At 40.6% G+C, this 25,069-nt stretch overlaps 1 protein-coding gene across 4 annotated transcripts in view; it reads left to right on the plus strand.

Annotated features, from left to right (window-relative positions):
* The first annotated feature begins 6,304 nt into the window (after positions 1-6,304).
* DENND1B (DENN domain containing 1B) overlaps positions 6,305-25,069 on the plus strand; it is a 168,517-nt gene continuing 149,752 nt past the window's right edge. For all 4 annotated transcript variants that reach the window (XM_087733244.1, XM_087733247.1, XM_087733245.1 and 1 more), the window contains exons 1-2: positions 6,305-6,518; positions 9,279-9,343. In XM_087733244.1, the coding sequence (XP_087589370.1) occupies positions 6,502-6,518; positions 9,279-9,343 (82 nt within the window). In that variant the 5' untranslated portion in view covers positions 6,305-6,501. The remainder of the gene's footprint in view (positions 6,519-9,278; positions 9,344-25,069) is intronic.

A 25,069-nucleotide genomic window follows, 5' to 3' on the forward strand; every position in this document is an offset into this window, starting at 1 on the left:
ACACATCCTCATTTTAATAAAGTTCAGTTCCTAATTTTATGTACATTTGGCCTCACCACAAGAAGTCCACATTCAGAAGATTACAACAGTATGAAATTTTTATGGCTGATATTAAAAATCAGTTTCTTACTGCTTTGAATAGAACTTTTTAAAAAATAACTTTCAAATATGGCAAAAAATCTTGCTCCATGGTAGTTTTAATGAGTACCAGATTCAACAGGTAGCCTACAACCTGCAGCATTTAAAATATACATTTGAGAAGCGTGAGGAGTATATCCTTGCCTAAACAGAAGAACTGAATTTATTCAACAGAAAGTGTTCAATCTGGTAAGAAACATTTACTTGCAAATGACTTGAATGAGTGATTTCCTTCTACCGAATACATGCATATTGAAAGATGCTGCCTGACCCCGCTGCTTCGCTAAAAAATTAATCCTTAAGAAAACTATGTGCTAGGCTGAAAAAATCTCCACAATAATCAGTAACTGCAGGGAAGAACTGGGTATTTTTCCTTAGTGTTGCCATCAATGTGTCTCAAACCTTTCTTGGAGGAATTTTTTTATGCAAAGAAGAGAACAGTTTCTTTCTTCAGTCTTTCATTTCTTTGAAGTTCCTAACAGGGAGGCTGGTTGCAAGGTGTCTGACTCGAATCTAAACTGAAACTGGGCAAAGACCACCGCTTGTTTTCAAACACTCCTATGAATAATCAACATCCACCGGAAAGCACTTGGTATTCGCAGGCTGAAGGCTGGATTTGGGCAGCAGAGCTGAAAGGTCGTTTATTCTACTGATAGATTCTGCCAGCTGTCATGTCTGAATAAATTAGAAATCCACCCAAATAATTTTCTAAATTGTCTGTGAATTGAGGTTAGTATGCATGGAAACATTATTTATCTTTAATTTCTAAATTAATTTACATCCAAACCACTGATAAGACATTAGGACTGCATAGGTAGAGCAAATAGCTGGTCAAACCTTACGAAGGCTTGTAAACATTTACTAGATACATACTGCACATCTTCTGTAGGTTACGGTGCAAATCTAACTAACAAAAGGTATTACAGATCAGAGTGTGAGGATTTGCGAATACTACCAGTAAACCAAATGCTGAGCTAACATAGCCATATCATAAACATTTAAACTTTTTAGTGTCTTAGCTCTTAAAACTCTGTAGTCTGAACTTATATTCATAAAAGTTCCCCCAGCTCCTTTGTTAGACTTGCAATTAAAGTTGACCTGATTAAGAAGACCTGCTTTCTCAGTCTTCTTGGTAGGACACATTGATTAGGAAGCCTGGGAATCCTCATTCCTGTCCAAGCAGTGATCTGTCCCTGGGAGTTCACTGATTAGTTAATGAGTGTGTTTACCTGTGCATGCGTGTTCGGGCAGATTAGCCTTTGCACATAGCATGGCTGAAGGGATAATGACAGCTACTGGACTGCTGCATCCCCGAACTTTAATGATAGCATAGCATAAAGTTCGCGCAAAAGTCCTGCCCAGCCACGTCTATACCTTTTCAAGGTGTCACCCTTGCTCACGTTTTCCTTAAATCATCATCACAATCACGCCAGATTTTTACCTTGTTTTTTTGAATGAGTAACATTGAAAGATGAAAAAAGACGTTTGGACGGATCATGCAAGGAGTCAATAAATATGTAGAATATTTGTAGACGTGTATTTTAGTTAATAAACTTCACAGGTTTTTTGAAAGAGACCCATTTTAAATCAATGACTATCTTTAAAGAAGCTGAATTATGAAACGACCTAATGTAGGTATCTGGTGTTTCTTAAAAGTAAAGTATTTTCTCTTTTAAGTATTGCCTCATGACAGTATTATGGCTAAGAAGTTTAATGGGGAAATTGATGTTTCTGAATTTGGGAGTTTGGAGAACTTCGCATAGGGGGATTAGATTGTCACTCATTTACAATTTGGCATGAGTATGTGTAAGATTCAAACAAGTTGATAAAAAAATAACCTCCAATCCCATTAAAATGAACAGTAAACTCTCAGTGAGGTCAATATTTCATTCTAAGAGATGCTGCTTTCCAAATCTGTGAGGTCTGACAAGGCGATTATGTTGTTAGGAGAGGTACTGATAGCTGCTGAGATAACATCAAACAACTGTAACTTATTTAAAGGAATGAGGAGTAAAAGTGATCCCGGTACAAACAGATTCAGTGGCAAATGAAGAAGTAATTCTTGGTACAAGGTATAAATTGCTGATTATATGAACACGTTCCAATAAATATTTTGCTATAACCATACAATGGGAATTGCATCTTTTTTGATTTTGCCGTTTTTGACAAACCCATTAGTGTTCCCAGGGGAGAACATCTTTTTCAGCAAGCTCTGCTAACAATGTTCTGAAGGAAATCCCTTTATGGCTTTCAGCAGCATTTAAGAGGAAGAGTACTTTTATTAGTAGTATGTTTTACTATTAAATGAAAGGTACGTGGCCGAGGAGGACTTCTGTAATACTTAAGATCCCTTAATTCACAATGCGTGCACTCCAGCTTACGGAGATGATGAGAGCTCTCTTCTACCTCAGAATCAGGCAGCAAAGAAAAAAAAAAGCCTTGCTGGAGTTAGTTGGGGCAGGAGATTTAGACCTGTACGGGGTTGGATTCAGTCAGCGAATCCTAAACCCCCTGTTATTGCATAGGGTTGCCTTGGTTTGTAAGGCAACTTCTGTTTCCTGTGCTCCCTGTGAATCTCCTCGCACAAAGCATGCGTGCTTGCAGTTTGCATTGGGAGGATTCAAATTCCCCCATGCTAAATGCTTAACAGAATACTTCTTGTCTTCAGAGGCTTTGAGCTTTTCCCTTCTCTCTGTCCCTTTTACCTTCTCCCTGCCAAAAGAAAACCACTAAATGTGTGTACGTAATGGTTTCAACTTTAAAAAAGTAATTGGATTCTCACGGAACTTCTCTCCCTTGCTCCACCATTTCCAAGTGACATGATGTGTGGCCATTTCTTGTCTGTTTCTCATATCCCTTTTCGAGATCCTAACCCTGCTCTGCATCACTTTTATAGACCCAAACCCACATGGTTTTGATTTGGCAGGGAATGGCAGATTGCTCCATAGTAGAAAGGATGTGGATGCTTGTTTTTGGATTTTGTTTGGTGATTTTCAACTGCATCTCCTGTTGTTTCCATATTGAATTTGGTTGTAAACTAAAAAGTATGCTACATGTTTTTTTACGTTGATCCTTGAGATGGAGCTGCCCTGATGGCACTTCCATCCTCTTATCTGATTCAAATGAAGTAAACTTCTAGGCATTTTTCATTTAACCCCTTATTTCAAAGCATTAATCAATTTGGGGGAAAACTGAGACTTGTAGGTCCAATTCAGTTTACATTGAGACCTCTTTTACTGCCAGCACGTAAGAGCTCAATAGTGTCTGTAAATATCTATATCAGTTTTAAGGCTCCTTTACATTTTTACAGTGCTACAAAGATGACTAATGAGCATTCATTGCTGGAAAACTACAATCGAGTAGGAATCTTCATCTTTAGATTACCTGCTTTTCAGTTGCTTATATCTATGAAATAAATGTTCATCGCCCCCACCTCCTGCAAATCCCCTTATAGCAGTCCCTACGCTAACCTTTTAGAGAGAATTTAGGCAGAGTTCAGCCATTTTTGTGTTATGCAAAGCATAAAGAAAAAGGCTTCCTGTCTTCTGGATTACCTGGTAGAACAGTTGACTCTGAAAAGCCCAAACATCATTTGCTTCACGGTCCTGATGTGGAAAGCATAAAGAAAAACAAACTAGACATTTCTGGCTTCACAATATACTAAAGTATCCATTCTCTGGATATCTATTAGGTTTTTCTTTCAGTTTCTCCTTCTGCCTCAACCCTTTCCCAGGGAAGGGCTGAAAACAAGGCAGCAGCAAGAGGTGGTTTTGAACACCAGCACCTTTCCTAAAACATCGTCTTTCATTAAAAGCTGTTATGGTTGCAAAACAGTCTTGAAAACATGAACTAAGTGTAACCTGGGCATAGATGTCTGCTTAAGTTTTCACAGAGCCTGAAATAACAGCTCTGAGAGATGTAAACCTCATCTCAACAGGGTTTTCTCTCGTATGCCTTCTATTTTAAACGTGAACTTTCTCCACTCTTCCTGCTCTCCCAGGCAGGCAAGGTTTAGTCACTGCATCCAGTCAATTTATTCTAGTGACAAGGCACGTATTTACTTTGGGAAAGAAACCCTACCTATTTTTTCTCCAATTACGATAAAATAAATTCCAAGGGACCTGATGGTCATATCTGCCAAGACAGACACCAGTCCAAGAGACTGGCTGGAATCGCACCGTAGATCAGCCTGACAGGCCGCCAGACTACTCTTCTGTCTGTAAAAGTGGCAAGCATCAGCAGCTTAAGAGAAGAGAGAAGCAAACTCACAGTAGGCTTATAAAACATTCAGTATAATCCAAAATACAGATTTACTGAAATCCTGAAACACAGCATTTTTTTTCACTTTCTGGTACACTTCAAATAGAATTTTTCCACAAACAAAACATCTCAATATTTGGATAATCATCCAGTCCAAATTCATTCTTGCTAAATTATTGGCCATTTTTTTCAGCAATAAGTTTCTAATTCTTTGTGCTTTACAGTACATATGGGGGGAGAGATGGAGGGCGGAAAGGAGGCAGAAGGACAGATGTATAGACAAGCTTGTGATTGTCTCCCTCCCCACGCGTGCTTTCTCGTGTACCCAGCTTTACTTGCTGCTGCTGCTGCTGAAGCCCTTTCAGCTCTGCCACATCCCTGCGTGCAGGATGCGGCCAGCCTGCCTCGGGTACTGCAGCTGAGCAGCTCTGGGCGGCTGCAGGAGGGTCCCTGCCTTGCTCTTCCCACCACCGTGGCTGGAGCAGGGACGGGCATCACTCCCCCTCTCTCCTGACCCTTTAGTCCAGACTGGTCCTATCAGAGAAGTTAAATTTAACAGCAGATGAGTTAAAGCTGCCTGCTTCAAGGGCCTCTCACAGAATGCAAAAACACACATTTGGTTTTTTTTTGTCTAAAAAACCCCTGTGCTATATGAAGTGTGTGGTTATGTGTGAAGGATACAAAGCCCCAAACGATTTCATTTACTTCAGTGGGAGTTGCAAATACTGGCTGTTAAAACACAGCCAAGAATTACTGCAAAATGAAAGCTGGGAAAGTAAGTACTTGAAAACCAGGAAAATCCCAAAGCTAAGGTTTCTGCCGCAGCATTCAGTCATTTTCGCTGCACATCTATGCGTTTTATTACTATTTAATCAGTATCCTGTGAGGTGTGTAGGATGTGTAATGAAGCCAAAACGATATTGCTTTGGAAAAGTTAGTATTTGTAATTTCCTGACTTTTGAATATTTGATTATTCAACCTCAGTAACACACTAATGCTGTTTTATGTGTTTAATATATAATTGGCTTGAATTTTTTTCTTCTTTTTAACTGTTGATATGATGATTAATTTCTGGAGGAAGAGTGAAAAGAATGACATTTTTTCTTTGGCCCAGTACCGCAGAATCTATTTTATGCGTTTTTTCATTGCAATGATACTATGCTGGTGAGGGAAACTTGGTGTAGGTGGGAATTTGGCTGCTCAGTGCCTCTCAGATGAATGAGACTTGGAAGCCTCTCAAGGACGGTGTTATTTTTTCTTCCTTTCCCAACTCACTGGAAGCACTCGAGGGTATAAAGCTTTTTACGTGTGTTTACAGGACGGTGCGTTTACTCCAGCGCCCTTCCCTACTGCACCACCTCTTAAGCAGTTGGGGAGGTTGTTTGTTTAGCATTCGATAAAAATAAAAGCTAAACAGATTACTGCAGGTTAAAACAACATTTATGACCTTTAGTATGAAAAGCCCCATTTCCCTGCTGTGCATAAAGAGTGCAGAAGGGATGTGAAGGTGTAGAAGTTAACGCACTCGCCGGACTCGGATGAAGAGCTTATTTTGCAGCGGGTGAAGGTGTCGGCGAGGTAAAACATGACCGCTGCCGGCTCTGCCCTACCCCACCCCACCTACGAGGGGCCTCCGCCCGGGCCCGGGCCCAGGCCGGCACCCGGAAAGGGGCTGCAGCCGTCCCGGGCCCGGCCCGGCGCAGCGGGGCTCCCCTCCCCGGGCCCAGCGCACCTGCCGCGGAGGGCAGGGGCTGCAGGCCGCCCCCGACGGCGGCAGGCCCCCCGGCCCCCCCCGCCGGGCTCAGGTGACACCGGCCCCGGCGGCTCCCCGGGCCGCCGCGGAGCTTCCTGGTTCCCAGAAGGTGCCGGAGCGACTGCAACAGGAACTGAGAGACGGGGGGAGGAGGCGGTGCCGCCGCTCCGCTGCAGTCGCGGCCCGAGCCGGGGGAGCGGAGCAGCCATGGGCCGCCGCCCGCCGCCGCAGCGCTGAGCCGCCCCCGCCGCCGAAGGCAGAGGGGCCGGCGCTGCCCCCTCGCCCCTGCCGGGCGGGGCGCTTCTCCCTGGGGGGCGCCGGAGCAGCCGCCGGGGGCCCGCGATGTGACCATGGACAGCAGGTTCAAGTGAGTGTGGGGGGGCGGCCGGCGAGGGGCGGCGGCGGGGCTGTCAGGAGCGGCGGGCCGAGCTGAGCTCCGCGGCGGGCAGGCGGCGAGTAGGCCTCGCAGCCGCCCCGGCCTGCCGGGCCCGCCAGGCGGCGGGCAGGGAGGGAGGGAAGAGGGAGGGGAGGCGCGGGAGCCCACCCGGCGGGAGCGCGCGAGGGGCCGGGCGCGCCGCGGCCGCTGAGTGACAGCGGGGCGGGCGGGAGGCAGCGGGGCCGGGAGCGGGCGCTGCGCGCCGGGCCCGGGCGAGACAGGACCCGCGGGGCGCGCACAGCGGCGGGGCGGCGCCCCCCGCCCCGGCCCGGAGCCGGAGCCGGGGGAGGAGGCGGCCGCAGCGCCGCCGGCCGCTCTCCCGCCCCTCGCCGCTCCCGGCCCGCCGGCGGCCCCCCTGCAACCGCCGACCTCGCCGGGCCGCGCCGGGTCAGAGGCGGCGGTGCCGGGCAGCGGCGCCCGGCAGGGCGCGGGGGCGGGCGGAGCGGTGCCCGCGCTCTGTCGGCCTGCGGCCGCTGACAGGGGGTGGTAAAATGGTGGCAGCTCGCTCCTGAGGCGCCCACCCGGCGTGGCGGGGGCGCGGCCGCAGCCCGCGGGCCCATCTCCCTGCCTCGGTAGCCAGAGCTCCCTCAGGCCTGGGCAGTGCCGCTTCCCGCAGTCACCCTGCCTCCAGCAGCTGGTGGGCTAAGGTTTGGGACGTTAATCTCTCCAGTAATTACAAACCTTCTCTTTGCCATTATGGCATGGCAGGTGCAAAAGAGATTTTTTAGGTGTTTGGAAGCACTGCTGTTCAGCCTTACCCATCAGGAGCGGCCGCCCAGTCTCGCTGACATTGGAAACCAACAAGATGTTAAACACGCGTTTCAGGAATTGACAAAAATCTCTGTGTAAATATATGATGAATAAGCAGGCTGCTACCGAATAGCTGTAAAGGAAATGAGAGACAGTCTGACAATTCTCAGACTAGTTTGACACATTTTTGACACTTCTAAGCATAGTGGGATGTGAAGAGTAAACTTGGAAGTGTTCTTCTGCAAAAGCAGATTTAGAGTGGTATAGTGAAAGACGGCATGCAGTGTTACTTCAAAGAGCTTTCTTCATGAGGGTGATTCAGCTAGGAGTTGGTGTTTGTAACACTTTAACCAGTTCACATTAAAAACCCAGCGTTGTGTGGTCTGGGTTTTAGAAAGAAATGGAAGGGGGAGATGTCCTGAGAGTATAAACCCAGTGCCTGATCTAGAGTAATGTCATGGGGAGGTGTCAGTTCTTTTAAAGGAAGGATTTTTGTGGTTCACTCTTCTAGGTGGCTCAACGAAGCCAAGCTTTATCAGTTTCATTCTGAACCCGCTCGTCAGCCAGAGGAGCAATGGATGGACTTTAATACCAGAGTAAATCTCCAATATCCTGGATTTAGGCTGTTGTAACTCGGAGCAGAATTTGATCTCCTACACATAGGATCAGTAGATATGGGATTTTCCCAACTAGATGCTTTAAAATACGATGCAATGAAAGATTGTGATATGGGCAGGTTATGTCTCCATAACCTGAAACAGACTATAATTGCATATCTCAGTTGATGATGGTGCTGAGGTCAGTGAAAGCATCTACTGAATCAATTAATTTGTCACAACTGAAATTTTCCCCAGCTCAGCCTTTGGATTTCATTCAAAACTTTCTTTAAAGAAACAACAGTGTGTTGATTTGCTGCATACTTTATTTGAAGCATTCTAGAACCCTGGAACCAAGTCCTCGATTTTTTTATTTGCCTAAAACTCTAGCTGACTTCAGCAGGAGCATTACCCAAGAAGCGAGTTCAAGTGTGAGCCTTTTATGTGGTTAAATAAATAATTGTTACGGGTGTAGTTATACCACTTGTTTTTAATATAAATAGTAGCGTGCTTGGTAGGCAGAGAGGTGAGTGGTATAGTAATGGCATTTAGACCTGTTTTAATAAATATTTAGTTTGGGATTAGGTTGAGTGTTAACTGCTATTAGCATATGTGGTTCATTATTATCAGGTGTGTGTTTACTGGGGAGGTGAAAGAGGCGTTGACCATCACAGAGCTGACCATGATGGCTGCTGCAGATATGGAGGCTCCATCTTCCCATCTTCCTGGCTAGCTGAGGATTGCGTCTGTCTCTAGTTATTGCGTTGTTTTCTCACTCACCGAATCGTGCCTGAGATTCAGCCTTTAAAGTCAAAGTCGACAATCAATATCTTGTGAAAGAGGAAGCTAAGTGATTCTCAGCCTTATGGTGATAATCATATGCGTTTAAAGGGTAGTGGCTAAATTTGTGGAATTAAAATAGAAGTCTAATGATGGGCTATTCCTATTAAGTAGAAATTAAATGTAGCTTTAGAAAAGGTTGCCCATGACTCCGTTAATATGTTTCAGATTGATTGATAAAGATATTACTAGCACTTTTTTTCTGTTAGGCGTGGTACAGTGGAGTGACTTAAAAGCTATTTGATGTGTAAGGCAGTGACAGTATCACTTAAATAAATCACACAGTTTAGCCTGTTTATCTTCCTTATTTTTTTTTTTAAGGCTGTACAGGGAAGTGTGACTTTTTGGCTCTTCCTTAGAACTAATCTGATTTCTAATTTTATTTTAATGAAATTTTAATTTATTTTAATTTTATTCTGTACAAATAGAATGGAAAAGATACAACATGATAGAAACACTGTCTGAAACATATATACGATTAATCAATTGTGTTTGCTTCTTCTAGGGAAAATCCAGAACGTACCTTTGATTTGGTACTGAAAGTAAAATGCCAAGCATCTGAAAACGAAGGTAATATACTGTGCCTATTGATATTTCTTTATAGAAATGAGAGGTGGAAAAAAAAATAGTTTGTATCCTGATCTAGTGTCATCTTATGTTTTGATTTGCTGTTGGATTGGGATTGCATTAGAAAGCGACTAGGGTTGTTTTATTGCCTTTTAAAATCTGTTAATGTGTTAATTCATAGTTGTCGTGGATTTTTATTGTTGTATTTTCATTTTGGCTATTGTAAAAATATTTTTGTTCTGAGAGAAATACTTGCAAAGCTTGGACTTGAAATGCATCTTCTACAGTTCTTAAGTCTTAAAATGTTTTGTGTAAGACTTCATTTTAGCAGAACAATTGACTTCTGTCTGTCAGTGGAATGTTAATTTTGATCAGTGTGATAGGGAGAAAGTAAGTTCTTTCCTGAACAACAGAAAGAGACTTTCTTTCTGGCTCATGTTTGGCAGCTGCTTTGCTTTGATACATGATACAAACAGCAATGAGTGCTGACTTGAGCTTGTATTAGCCATCAGTTTCACGTCTTTATAAACACATGGTAAAAGAGATGTAGTACTGCAAGAGTTATCTGAGAGAGGCTTTTTTCCTCTTGGGTAAAAAGAAGATGGGAATTCCAGTGCTGAAATTAAAGTGACCTCTAGAAGGTCCATTGGGGGAATTCAGTTCGTGTTCGCATCTGAGGTTGTTAGCCTTATAAAAACTCTGGGAGAGAAAAAGTCTTGTTGGGGTTGTGTTGTAGTCATGTTAGTCTGCCACAGCTGTGTCTTAATCATAACTAAAAACCAATAAACTACATCTTAAAATTGAGTATATTTCTTATCCTACTGTGCTAATGGATGCTGTTTCCAGAGTTTACTACTCTAACAAGTTAGAAGCCTGTGGAAGTTTATAGCCCCAAACTATTCCTTTTTTTTTTAATTTCAACACTTTTTTTAATTTCAACATGTTCCTTTTTTTAAATTTCAACATTTCTGTTAGTGGTGTCATGGGTACATGCCTAAAATGTTTACAAAAACCATTTTTGTTGAAGCTAAACAATTGTAGTTCTTTACATCTTTTCATGGCAATCCCAGCAGGCTTTTCTGTACCTGTTGTATTACATGTTATCCATTATTGATATCTCAAGTTCTTCTGCTTTTTTTTTTTCTCTTTTCTTTTTTCCTCCTCTTCATAAGATTGTTCATTAATTTGTGGAATGACACCTTGGTCCTGGTGCAGTCCTTGGGTATTTTCATTTTTTTTGTGACCAGCCAGCGTCCTTCAGTTTATTGGCTGCTTTTTTGGTTTGCTGTTGGTACAGTCATGGTTTGGGGAATCAGATGGGCTCTCCTAAGTCTCTGATCGTTGTTGTGGTTTGTATCATGGCACATTTTACCTTCTGTTCTCTCCCTTTTGCAGTTTTTACCTTAGTAATTTCATAGATGATGTCTGTGAACCCTGCTTAGCTACTTGACTTATGATCTGTTCCTCCTTGCATTGTGCATTTAGTCTCTGCCTCCACCTGACATCCCCTCCTGGGGGCCTGTTCACATCGCTTCAACCTGCAGTTTTTATTCCCTTTCTTCCTTTCCCTCCTGAGAGCTGGGCTGTTGATAATCCTTTCAGGTCTTCATCCTGAAATCTTGAAAAATGTGGGGTTTTTTCTTCTGTGATCAGAACATGGATCTATATCCTTTTAATTCCTTTTATCTCCCTTTTGACTTCTGGTTTTTGTTTTGGATCTTTCTGCCTCTGCTGCCATGAGAAACCACTTCTCATTACCTGCAGCTCTGTGAATGACTGCCTATACATGAATTCTGGTCATCGTCACTTCCCCTGCCTCCCTCGGTGGGCGTTTTGTGCAGTTCATCAATTGTCCTCTGTGGAGAGTAGCGTCTTTAAGAAATCTGTGTATCTCCTTGAACTGTGACCTGAGTTAATGTGGAGACTGTATTTGTGACTGTGTTGTGGGTGCATCCTCTTCTATTCCACTTTTTGCTGTCATTCCCTTCTACCCCGTGTGGGCTCAGTTGCCGTTTGTCCATGGGGTGGCCAAAGGCAGAAAGGAGGTCTGATACTGGTAGCGTTGGAGGCTGCGGCATGTGACTGGCAAGGGGTTTAGGGGTGTTTCAGCTGGCCTGGAGGTTGTATTGATCCTTGCATGAGTCCGCAGACCAGTGCAAAAGTCCGGTCCCCTTTTAGCATCACATTGTGCTGGCTGAATATTCCAGTTACCATCCTGCTGTACTTGGTGGCCCATCTGGGATTTGATTTAATTTCTTTCTTATTATATCTAATTCAGATAACAAACTCACTCCAGTGAGGGCTTGACATCATATTTACATATGGTATTATGAGCACAGTGATGTATCAAATTAATATATCTGAATGTTAAAGTTATTTAAAGGAAATTCACAAGGGACAAAAGTGTATTGTCTTCACCGCCACTTTAGAAATGGAGCACAAGGCTTGTCATGCTAAACAGGGAGCTTTCAAGGTTGGTTTATTATAAGGCCTAACAAATTTGACAGTTACCCTGTATTGTAGGTCTTGCCTTTAAATAGATTTTCATGCTAGGATAATCTTTTGAATATATCATACTTGAAAACGTGATCCATTCACCTGTTTCTTTGCTCATGCCTCTTTCTTTCTTATGAAAGAGATTTGTGTTTAAATAGGGGCTTTCTCCCTCGCATCCCATCTGCTCCTTGTACTTGATCCTGAAGCTATGTCAGGGCTGAATTTGCGACATCACTGTCACCAGTGTTGCTGTGGAAATACCACAGCCACAAAATTATGATCTCCCTGCATGAGTGAGCAGCAGGAGAAGCCGACTTAGGAGAGAGGCAGACCTTAATGTGACCCATGTATCTTTAAGCTTTTTCTTTTCAAGCTTTGCTGTAGTGTGCATTCTCCTGCGTTTTAATTTCCCTGTGCCAGCGTGTAACTGTTTTAACAAATATAAATTGAGATAGCCCTGCTGCATGTGTAGTTGTTAATAAGGTGATGTTTTTACGAGGATGCTATATGCCTGCAAGTGTGACATGATGAAAAATTTTGCTGTTAAAATTGTTATGCTTTCGAAAAAGTATTTTTAGATAACTTCTTAATTATAGTATATCTCTCAAGGAATGTTAATTTTTCAGATCTGACAATGTCCTAGGGCTCTTCCAGCTATAAAGGATCATACATACATGAAATGCAGCAAGGTTTATATGTATTATGAAATTTGTTCTTAAATCATTCCACTTATTATTTCCAACATTGTTTTCTACTCAATATAAACACCTAAGAGGTTTCATGTAGGTTAATATAAATTTATCACTTCATGTATGGTAGGTAGCTCCTGAATTGGATACAGGCTCAGTTGTGCTAGCATATCGTTTCTTATAGCTGGATCAAAATTTTGTTTTCCCATTGAATACCTGTTTTTTGTGATTTAAGAGTAGCGTGCATACTTGAATATTTATTTCTTAATACTGTGTTCTTGACTGAATAGATTATCCTTTTGGGATGTTCTCTCTCTCGCTGTTTTAAACTACAGGAGTGCACAATAGCATTGCTAGAATAGCGATCTAACCCTTTTCTCGTTTTTGGGACAGGAGAGAAAAAAGGGTACTTATGTGAATATTCTTCTAATTGAGCACTTCATTGAACTAATAGCATGAATTGTAACATTTTTTTGCTATTGCTGACAAGCTTTGTTTATTCTTCACTCGGGTTATGTAAAAAAAAAAAAATCTTCTGTTTATTAGAGGGGCTTAATGCCTGCTCTTAGCACAAAGCAGGATATGGTTCCCTCAACAATTTAGAATGTATTGCTTACTGTATTTTCAGAGTAAATGATGCTTTTGATATTATACTACACCTAAGACTTTACCTTGCAAGTTGCGTTTCAGCTGTATTTAATTAGACAGTTGAGGCATATATTCCAAAGAGAAAACCTTTAGGACCAAAATCAGATTGTAGCCCATGTCATAACTTCCAGTCCTTTGCAGCATGGTCAAGATGATAAGCATCAATTAACACCATGTGTTGAAACATAGTAACTAGTTAGTGTGACAACTTTTTCTTGGGAAAATTCATAACCCAATTCTCGCAAACCTTTGAGATGAATTGACTTCTGTTCACCAGGGTTTGTTAGGTGACTGTGAGATGAGTGCTAAGCTATTCTAACAGCCCAATATTTGTTAATTGTGCATTTGCATTGCAGTGTCAGTAGCACCTTATAGCAAAAGGTCTTACGTTGCCTCCCAGGCAGTTGCAGATTTTCGTAATTCTTTCCTGTGTCACTCCTTAATGAACAAGCAAACAAAAGAAATAGGAAAAACATGTGCCCATTTGAACATCATCAGCTGGCCTTCTGTATTACATTTTCGTTTACAGACCCAGAGGACAACTTGATAACAGACACTAATATTATCGAAACTGTTGTGTTATTTTAAGGACGACCATTGCTCTTTAGCTTTAGGGTAAAAAGATGCAAGTTTTTTGTGCTTCGGGCTGAATCACCCTTTCTAGGTATCGGGAGTAATGCAGTGTTACAGTTGTCCTGAGTGCATAGTCTTACAAGAGGCTATTGGTTCAAGATTGTACGACAGCTGCACCTACAGCAACTTTACTCTTCTCCTGGCACTCTCTTGTCTCTTGAAAGTTATGCTGCACTTTGCGCTGTAAGATATGCTCGAGCCTAGAAATTGGCTAACCAAAGCAGTCTGCAGCTTTTTTTTTTTTTTTTTCTTCTATGCAGGTCCTTCTATCAGGAAAAGTAAACAATTTCTGGAAAGCTGATGTTTCTGAACTCTTCCACAGGACATGTCCAAAATAATAATGCCAGTGTAATCTTTGTGAAGAGTGTATATTTATCTATGTATCTATGCATACACAAGCATATACAGTATGTGCACAAACACACGTCTGAACTTTACATTTTGGTTAAATGTTCAAAGATAAAGTTGGTAATTTAACTCATTCTATAAACTGTATGTCCTATATTGATTTTATTAAAACTGGATTGCAGAGGCCAGATACAAAAGGCGATGCAAATATAGCAGCTAGCAGTAGAAAGGCAACGTGCAACAACTTCTGTGAACATAAGGTCTTCAGCATTTCTGTCCACAGTTTCCCAAGAAGAAGACAACTCAGATTGGTTTCAGTTTGTGTGGTTAAGAGAGTGCTGTTTGCTACACCTTTATTTTCTTTGATTATAGCACATACGAAAAGCAACAAGAAGGCTCCGTGGAGTGTGCAGGTAGACCCAAAAATTGAACCACTGAATGTCGCGGTTTGGGTCTAGGACTGCTTTAGTCCTGGCTGTTCAAGTTTTACTTGAAAACCCCTTTGAAATAGCAGTTCATTTTCTGTTCAAGCAAAGAATAATTGTTTGAACAAGGCTTGAAATCTGATTGCTTTGTCTCTATTTCCTCTTTAAGTGCTAGGAAGCCTTCTATAGCTCTAGGGCTAGATACGTGATTTTCAGAGAAGGTGTTTAATCGGTTGTGTCGAATTGCATGAATAACTCCTGTAGTTTATCTTGCCTGTGCCAGAATGGTAATAAATCTTAGTGATGCATGATCTCTAAATTATTTTTCTTTAAAGGGTCTTCTTTTCATTAAATTTTCAAGGAAAAGCCATGAAAACCAGTTTAATTGTGTATTGGTAGAGTTAAAAACTGTATGAATTGAGTCCAGGAATTAGGCCAGAAATGCAAAATTTTTTGTATGAGGTTTGATTGTGATCTGTAAGGTACTAATAAGATATGTAGTTCTGGGAAGGTCCCAATTCTGAAAAAAAGTTTAATGTAGCTGGTAGTTCTGTCCATGGGTAACCTGTCTAGCTTTGGTAGGGTTTTGATTAAGAGCCTTCCAAAGCTGCTTTCAGGATTGTGGTCAGAGCAAGCACTATTTTTTCTTTTTTTTTTTTTCTTCACTGTAGAGAGCTGTTTATTAACCACAGACTCAGCCTGTGGGTGTAACGTGCTGATCAGATAACTCTTTTCCTCTGCCGTACTTTTTTTTTTTTTTTTTTTTTTTTTTTTTTTTTGCAGAACACCACTTGAACCTGATTAAAAAGATAATTCTATCGTATGTAATACATGAAGAAGTCTGCAGGATTTTTTTCAGAGCAATTAAAACTTTTGATATAATGTTTGTATGCTGCAACCCTTTTCACTGTTGGTTTTAACTGGAAGGATACTAAATAAGTACTGGCCTACAGAAAGTTAGGTTTCTCTTAACTTTTTAAAGCACGCTGTGTTCTTCAGGTGGCTATGAATATTATATGACTATATATTGCTGTGAACTAGATAAGCTTTCTTACAAATCTCGTATTTATTTGTATATTTTTAGTCTCGTATTTATTTGTATATTTTTAGTCTCAAATATTGTGTTACCATATTGGAACTTATTTTACACCAATAAAAAGTTAAAGATGTTTTTTCAGTTTGTACAATGCCATTTCAGAACATGGGCTATCTGATTATAGTCTTAGATGCAGTTTTTGTATATAAAAAATAAAGCTTTCTTTTCATACTCGTCTGAAGTTTCATTAAGCTTAACACCCCCCTCCCCGCCCCCAACTCATTAATCGATACGTTGTTATTTAGGTTAGTGCTACTTTCCTGTAATGGCTTCTTGTTTTTCCTGTTGAAATTTTCAAGTGGTGGTACCTAAAAAGCTTGGAAGAGGACATTTAATCTACAGGATTATCAATTGATTAGGAGCAGAATATTTCACAGTCCTTTGTTGAGGATTATGTAATGTTTTGAGGGCAAAAGCAGGTAGTGTCTGAGATTGTGCATCGCTTTCATCCTTTTTGACAAAAGCAAGGAATATAAGCTGGAGTTTGGCTAAAGCTCTCTTGTGCATGAGCACCAAGCATACCTGTAAGTCCTTCATAAATTATAATCTTTCGTATAACTTCAAACCCTCCAGTTGTATCTAAACGAGTGTTTTCATTATATTCAAATGTCTTTCATTTAATTGGAAAGCTCCTCAGGGTATGAACAATGTCTTCTCTGTGTTTGGACTGTCACTAGCAAAGAGTGGATGTTGGAGAATTATGAACAACAAAAACAATTAAGGCAACTATGATTTTGCATCTAAGATAAAGATTGGCTTTTTGATGCTTTTTACCTTTTCCTTTCATTCTCCAGAGACTGAAAAATGGAGGGTAGTCACTCCAGCTTTCGGCTTCTCTTCACAAATGCAAAAATGTGGAGGAAAATGTTGCTGCTTTTCAGTGCCTCATTTCCTACAGATTTTTTTTTTTTTTTCACCAACCTACAGAGATTCTTGGATGCATGTGTAATTTGGAGGTGGGTGCAGATATGTGTGTGTAGGAGGGGGAAGGGTGAGAGCTGATGGAGAAATAGGTCAAGGAAGCCCTTTCTCCTATCTCCCTTGCATTCTTCACCGGGGAGAAGAGACCTCGGTGGGGAGGGACGACCCTACTCCCCAGCAGCCAGAGGACAGTCCTGGGAGGAGCGGCAGGCTCTGCTCCACTCCAGAGATTCCAGCTGTAGTAATGTGGGGGCAGGCGCTGTGGTATCAATGCTGGTAGAGATGAATTATTCCCCTGCAGGCATTTGCCTGACTGTGTCATTTTTTCATGTAGTGCCATATGCCACTTTCAGCAGTGCGATCAGGTTTTGGGAAGTGAAATTAAAAGGGAAAAACTTGATAAGTTAACTAACACAAATATTAACTTGTTATAAGAAGAATTTTGTATAAAATTCAGTAGAATAAACGTACTAGTATTAATATAACTAAATATAAGCCGAAAACAGCAACCTGTATCATGTAATATAGTCAATCAGTATGAAAGTTGACGTTCCTGTGCTTTTTTTCAAATTTAACTTAGTTTCATTTTAGTACTTAACTGTTTGAGATGGCTGCCTGGGGGATAGTTTGCGGGCTTTTAAATTGCTTGCGTTCAGACGTGTTAAGAGTTTGCATATTTTTCTAAGCTAATGTCAGCATGCTTCTGCCCTCCCACACGCCGAACAGTCCATCTTACACAGGGGTTTATCGTTCTTTGAGGACATATGTTATGCTGCTGGTTCTCTTCATATATAGTTCAATGGCTTGTCTTTCATATGTGGAGGATTTAAAATCTGCTTTTAAAAGCTTTGAAAACGGGTTAAACTTTCAAGGTTTTAAATGCTTTTTGCAAAGCCATAAGACACTTCTCTCTCTAGCACTGACTCTTCAAGGCTGAAGTGTAGGGTTTCCTGTCTGGTTCACAGAAACAGGCTTTTTGATTCTTTTTCCTCTGCCACTGGTGATATTATCTGGGGATGCAGATACACGTAGATGCATGTGCTCATCATGTAACTGTTGGGATAGATACTTCTTATTTGCTTTGTAAATAAAATAAAACATGATTAGGGCTACAAAGGGAAGAGTTAACTAACTGTTCATGAAGGTCTTAAAAACCCCTGAAGCCAAAATAAGTTTTGCCAGTAAAGTGCTACTGTTATTCCTTAAAATAATTTTGTAGTAAGAGCAATTTGAGCATAGCACCGCTTTGCAGCTAATGTGTTAAGAATCCATGTTTTTTGTGGTAGGCTGACGTGCGATAACTCCAGGATCGTAGAATCATAGGATTGTTTAGGCTGGAAAAGACGTTTAAGGTCATCAAGTCCAACCGTATCCAGGTGAAAACATGATATTTACAGGCACATGCTTAGGATGGAAGATTCTATGTGACTGACAGATAAAGTACTAAAATGCTGAAAACATTGATTTCTTATATTTGCCTTTGACATTTTTCCAGGTGTCTTGGAACTGTAGCTCTGTGTGTAGAACTGAATAATTTGGGTGGACAAAGACTTCTTATATTTTGTGATTCTGGTTTAGGAGAAAAGATTAAAACTTAATACTGAACTTTATATGGAAAAGAGAAGAGAAAAAGCAGAAGTGGTGTGAGGAAAAAAGGCCTGAACAAGATTTTGGGTGTGGTATCTGCACTTCCTGAGCTGGGAAAGCCAAGGCTGCAGTTTACAGTCGTACTGTCTTCCTCTGCAAAATTCTTAATCCTCCTTTGGAAGGTACTGTCCAAGTATTAAATCCTTAATTAGAAATAAGGCTTGAAGAACGCCCTTAGATTATGTTTCCTAGAGTTTGAATCTGGATCTGGTTTCTTTATGCATTTGACTGGGTATTCAGTTGTAGATTAAAACCTAGCTAAAATTACAAACTTGTGTCTGAAAATAGCATATTAGTTAGGGTTTCTGTGTTTACTTTAGGAGATATTTTATAAACTTGCTTAGTTAATGCCAAGTTTTAATCATTATAGAGGCATAATCGTCATAACCAAGGTATTTTGCCATAGCTGGTTTACCATTGCATTTTTCCTTAAACTCGGAATGGGAAAGAGTGACACAAAGAATGATTAATACTTCTGCTTACCTTCTAATAGAGAACAAGAAATTTTTGTTCATCTGACTTTTTAGTTGCTGTTCACATCGAGGGTTTTATTTGTTGTACCAGTTGGACCTGTTTTAGAGCATATCTAAATATTGCAAAGCTACGGTGTCATTGTGTAGACTGAGTCAAATGTTTACTTTTGGGAGGAGGCAGTTCTTTTGCTCTGTTACAGGGCAAGCTAAATGCAAAAAGCTGCTGCCTTTGTCTTTAAATGCTGGATGCTAAATGTTGAATTGAACTTAACTGTGTTGTGAGAGTTGCACTTGACACAGGGAAACCATGCTGATAATGGTTATAAGGCACAGCATCATTTCCCTCAGAAGCTGCAAACGAAAGCTTAACATTTTAAGGCAGCTGTTTCCAGAATGGAGTTGCATTGTGGAAGAACGATGATAATTTTTATATCCTCAGGTTAAGATGCAACATAAAGAAGCAAATGTAAAAGAGTGTTTTGTGTTACAGTGAATGTGCTTATGGTCTGTTTAAATGCAAAATAAGAAAAAGTAGCAGCACAGAGGTAAAAGACAAGGATTATGTGACACTTGTAAACTTACCTGGAGGTCTGTAATGAGTTTGAAATAATGGAGTGAAACCTTTAGAGTGACAAGAAGGAAACAGTTACCATAACTGAGTCTTGCTAGCAAGAGCTGATCATTCATGCATCCTCTTCCTATCCTTTGGAGGTCATTTGGCTCCTAAGCTGTGTGTGTTTGCTGTTTGTTTGTGTTTTACTTCAAATACCTAGCAGCGCTAAAAGCAGCATGTGAGCTAAGCATCCTTCCTGCTTCTGGCGGCACCTGGCAGGCTTGCTCTGTGGGCGCGCTCGCTGTTCAGCTGGTGGGGCTGCTTCTGGAGCTGACAGGAAATGTTTCTCACGTAGGTCAGATAAGGAGGAACTGGTGGGATTTTCATGCCGTGCCATGTAGCACAGGCTGTTGTTTCATCTCTGAGCATTAATTTCAGGTTTTTTGGGTTTGTTGAAATAAATGTGTTGCCAGTTCAGGAAACTGAAAAAAACTAGGGATGCCCTTACTCTCGCCTGCCATCTTCCTGATGGCTTTTGGGCTTCTAGGGTACTCTCAGTGTTGGAATTGTGTTGGAGTTATGTTAAACTCCTGTCCTTTTTTTGAGGAAATGTGTTCAACAACTTTGCTGGTGCCTTCCAGTTTTCTGTTTGCGTAGTAAAACTTAGCTCTTAAGGAAAAAAACAAATACTCAGTGAGATCCCTGTCACCCATGGTCATTTTAAGGCATTGCACATTTGGAGATGATAGATTAAATTTTCATTTTGTGTAAACAAAATTCTGTCTAAAGAGCACAATTGTGCTAGATTGGTATCACGCAGTAATTCATAGAACTGAAAGTAGTTAACGGTGTCATGACACAACATGGGAAATTCTGAAAAACTTTGTGTCCAGGAAAGAGTTTTGCTGGTATTCATGTTCTAGGTATCTTCTCCCTGCTAAGAATATTGCCAGATAAAAAAGGACTTTAGTTCCCTACTGGCAGATGAATCGCTTACTTCTTTAGCTGAAACTAATGAACTTTTCCTGTCATGTCACAGGTAGCTGTGATGACAGTGATTGTGTGCCAGCACAGGTAAAGCTTTCTGACACTGGAAACTGAGTTAGGTGAGGTTCTGAGCATTCAGTTGCAGTTTCAATCAGGCATTGTTAATTGGTGCATCTGAGTAAACCCATTTTAGTTGCTGGGAATGGGCACGTCCCATGCAATGTAAGTACATGTTTACATCTGCCTTTACTTGGGGTCAGAGCCCCATAGCATCTTGCAAGGTCTAGTCTAAAAATGCTTATATTAGTGTCAGCCAGGGGAAAAAAAGTCAGATCAAACTAGCATGTGTAATTAAGTAATTGAAAAAGAGAATTCTCTTTCTCAGTCTTGATATAATATGCTGTATTTTGCACAGAATAATTTGAAATGTATTCTTTTGCATTCTGATTGTGATGTTAGAAATCAATGCTATGAAACTGCACGACAAAAAAAAAAAGTGCTTGAGATAACCACTTCTATAGTGCCTGGCTGAAAACATTTTTCATTGGCAATAAAAGCCATAATAAATTAAAGCTTTCCTTAAATTCTCTGGCAACTAGTGATGGTGACTATCTTCTTCTTAAATAAACAATTTTGTGTGACGTTGCTGGATGCTAACAGATCTAGCAAACCGCTTTGTCGTTGAGAATACTTGTCAGGCCTCGCAGTCCTCGGACGAAATTTGCATTATGTTTTCAACAGTGAATAAACCAGAAATCCTTTCAGCTCCTACTGTTGGGGAAAATAATGAAGGCAAGGATAGACCAGATCAAACAATAACAAAAATAAATTAAACTACCAGAACTTTCAGTGGAAGTAAAATAGGGTGAAGGTTGGAAATAGAAAGGTTGGTGAATCAGTGTTGGCTGTGGACAGCAGAGCTCTCGAAGCAGGTAATTGCACAAGGACAGGCAAAACCTGAGCACTTGCTCTGTTAGTGGCTGGAGAACGTGAACTTGGTCTGCTCGTATATGATCTGCTTTGTGCTTTTTGAATAGATGAGAAAGATCTGAAACTGCAGAATGCTTTGAAGCTCTGGAAAGAGGAAAAAGTACTTTGCTTCCAGGCCTAAATTACTTCAGTTCAATCTGTAGGCTTGCCTGACTCTCCTAACATGGGACTGAAAGTGTCTCAGCTCTGAAACGCTTATTTTCTCTGCATTTCCCAGAAAACTTCTTGGTAACAGCATTTGTTCTCACAGAACCCATCTGTATGATACCTTGTTATAAGATGTCCTCTGCAAAAGGAGTACCCAGTAGAAATTTTGGCTTTCTGGTGAACAGTGGCTGTACTTCATAGGCTGTCCAAGTTTTAAAATGCTCAACAGTCCATCTAAAGGGAGACAGAAGTATTCAGGATAAAAATTTGGCTGTGTATGCAATCACTTCAGTAAGTTGTGGCCTGGGATTGCAGAATGATCTGTGCACTCACCAGTTAACATCATCATTAATGACTTTAATAGAAGAGAGTCTGAAATGAATTCAGCTTAGGCCAGTGGCAGAGGTGCTCATTATGGTTGTATTGTAACATGGATTTAGAGTCAATATGTGTAAAGACTTGGTATATGCAGTTCTTCTGGATTCCTGCTGGGAACATAACTGGGCTGTGTATGGAGCCAAATCAGAATTGCTCACATTGTGTCTTAAAAACATAATGGGATTTTATAAGCTGGTAAAAGTGTGTTGTTTGCTTTGTGTCTCATGGTGTATACTCCTCCCTATATCTTAATATAAACAGGGAGACTTGATACTGACGTATGCTACTAGGGTACTTCTGCTGCTGGTGTTCTGCTCCTGTGTATTTTAACACTAGGAATTATTCATCTCAGCATGACCAGTATGTTTTAATTGTCAGCACATCTTGAAATATTCATCTTTCAGTGAGCAAGACAAAAAGCCTTGCTAGGACAGAAAGTGCCAGAACAGCATAAACAATAGTTACAACAAAGTGATGTTTCAAAGTGCTTTGTATGCAATGAGACCAAAGGGATTTTGGTTTTTGTTTTGTTTTGTTTTTTTGGTTTTTTTTAGACCTGTATTTAGTTAATGTTGCTTTGGATATGTAGAACAGTATCTATTACTTAGCATAGCAGTTACTATGTTAGCTTTGTCCTTGTGGGTCAGAACACAATGCAAATCATGAAACAGATACAAATTGCCTAATCTGAGATAAATGTTGAAACAGTTAAGTGTTACAGAAAGTGAGAAAGTGGCTTTCTATGGATTGATGTTCCAGAAGCTCAATTTTTTCTATTTAAGTCCCAGCAGTATATATTCAATTAATCTGTTTCATGGGAATGTTAGAAGTCATGTCATATATGTAAAACAAAAAGAAATGATGGCGTATGCTGTGTGTTATCCTAAATTAATATTCCTGTGACAGAGCAATACTGATCTGTTACAAGAAAATAATACATCTTAGCAACCAAAGAAACCAAATTTGAAATATAAATCAATAGTTCTAAAGTTTAATTACCCCATTATAGTCATATTTTTTTTGCCAACATTTCTCGAGGATTTTGTTTAACTCTACAGTGTATCAACTAGACATACTGGAATGATGTGAGTATTGCAAGTATGCAGGGTTAGGCAGAGAGCCAGATTTTATTCTCAGATCTACTTTGAACACCAATGGCTGGGAATGATGAATTTGAAATCAATGTTTTCAACTTCATTAGGTGCTTCTTAAGAGAATGTTTACTATATAGCAGTGATGAAAAATGGTGGTTTGTTGAGATACGCTGGCTCCTCGAATTTGAAATTCTCAGACATTATAGTATAATTTTTAATTATCTTCAAATAAAATATGTGAGCAGTGAAACAAGAATGCTTTTTCATACGTAGCTGTGTTAGAAGTTATGGGCATTGATAGAATGCACAGGTGTGTGGATAAAATCTGCTTTGTGTATGATGAACTGCAGACCTCCCCTCTAGAAATTCCTGTGCCCAGAAAGCTGATCACATACACCAAAGATACGGTGGTACAAACCACAGGGTCATACAGAGTACCAACCTTGAATGGCAGTAAGTCAACAAAGAAAATGATTTTATAAACAACAGATGAAATATCTTCCTAACTTGTGGCTAGATGGCTCAGTAGTTATTCATAGGATACAAAATCTTTCAGCTCTGGAATATGTTTACAGAGCTAGCTCTGTTGGTTTTTTTCTTTTTTTTTTTTTTTTTTTTCTTTTGAGTGTCCTGTTATTGTCCATGCTTCCTCCTTTGCATGCATGAGGTTTATGTTTTCATCTGACTTAGCAGTACTCAGGGAAAAGGATGAAAAAAACCCCACATTGTAAGGGCCAGACATAATCCTAGGTTCGTTTTGGACTTTGCTGATGTTGTGTTTCAACCAAACTGGAGAAATAAATGGTTGCACAAAGGTAAAACGCATACTCTATGTTAGTAGGAAGTGCAAGCACCAGTCACCCCCAAAGGGGAGTGAAGAAAGCCAGGATCACATCGCTGAAAGCCCAAGTGATGCATTACTGTGGGCCACATCAATGAGCTTTACTGCTAATAAACATCCATTAGGCAAGTTCTGCAAAAACCCCCAGGTCTTTGAATAGCATTTTCCAGGAAATAGATGCTTCAAGTTTGAAATGAATGACTAATACTGAGCGCAGTGCATTTCTTGGTGCTAGTGGTAAGCGTTACTGTCTTCTGTTCTATAGCCTGTCTTTCCATGGGCAGCTAGGAGAAAGCAAAAGCTGTCTTAGATACTGCTTGGCTGCACCGAAATTGTGTTGGTGTAACTGAAGTAATAGTGAGGGGATGAGCACTCCTGAAACTGCCATGGAGAAAATGGCATATGTACGCTGGTTCTCACTGCTGGAAATCAAGATATAAGTACATTATAGAGAAAGTACGTAATTTTCCTAAGGGTTAGCTTTTCATGTCCCTGCAGTAGCTATTTTTTTGAAATATCATTTTTACAATATCAGAAAATGGCCTAAGTTTGTTTGTTTGGTTTTGTTCATTGGTGACTAAAAACTTAATTAGCAATGTATTTGGCAGTAGTTAAAGTACCTCTTATGAGCTCCCCTTCAAGCAGGAGCCAGTGAGGGTGAAGTCTATGGTTAAGCAACACGTTCACCTCAAATAATGAGTGGGGTAAGACAGTGGAGAAAATTTACTGCATAACCTTTTAAACGTATTTAGGCAGTAGACAACCTTTAAAAAAAGAAGCCAAAAAAAGCCTCTTTATAAGCTATCGTATCATGAAATATGAGGGGACTGTGACTGTGACCTCTTTGAAGTGCTGTAATATCTACTATTGAAAAGATTAAACAAGACTATGTATCGTTATTACCTTTGCCCCACAGCAGCGCTTCAGCTGCACGTCTATGTGAAAGTTATAACTTCCTGCTGACCTCTAACTTCAAAAAGAAAATTGTTCTAGGCTTTATTCAAGTAGGAAATTTACCAAAAGCTTCATTAAAACATTGTTAATGTTGCCTGATGCAACAACACATCTACAAGGTGTTGTTTCAAGATACTCATAATCCAGGGAAATGAGTAAATTAATAGGTAAAAACTACATGCCAATTTACCTGTAGCTCATCAAACATATCCTTAGTTACTTACTGCCATGTCACTCTTCAAGGAATAGGCGTTGCGAGAATGGTGCCCACTCCGCTTTCTGTTTTTACCATTAGGGGCTTGGATGCCTTGCCAAGAAAGAGGTGTGGTTTGGCACCTCTTTCTTTTGATCCTCTTTGCGGCAGGGGAAGCTGCAAGGACTCTTGTCACCTCGTGCTACAGTCCCAGTG

Source organism: Nipponia nippon, unplaced genomic scaffold (assembly GCF_047370975.1).
Source record: "Nipponia nippon isolate SJK-2023a ecotype South Korea unplaced genomic scaffold, ASM4737097v1 scaffold_5, whole genome shotgun sequence".
Lineage (NCBI taxonomy): Eukaryota > Metazoa > Chordata > Aves > Pelecaniformes > Threskiornithidae > Nipponia > Nipponia nippon.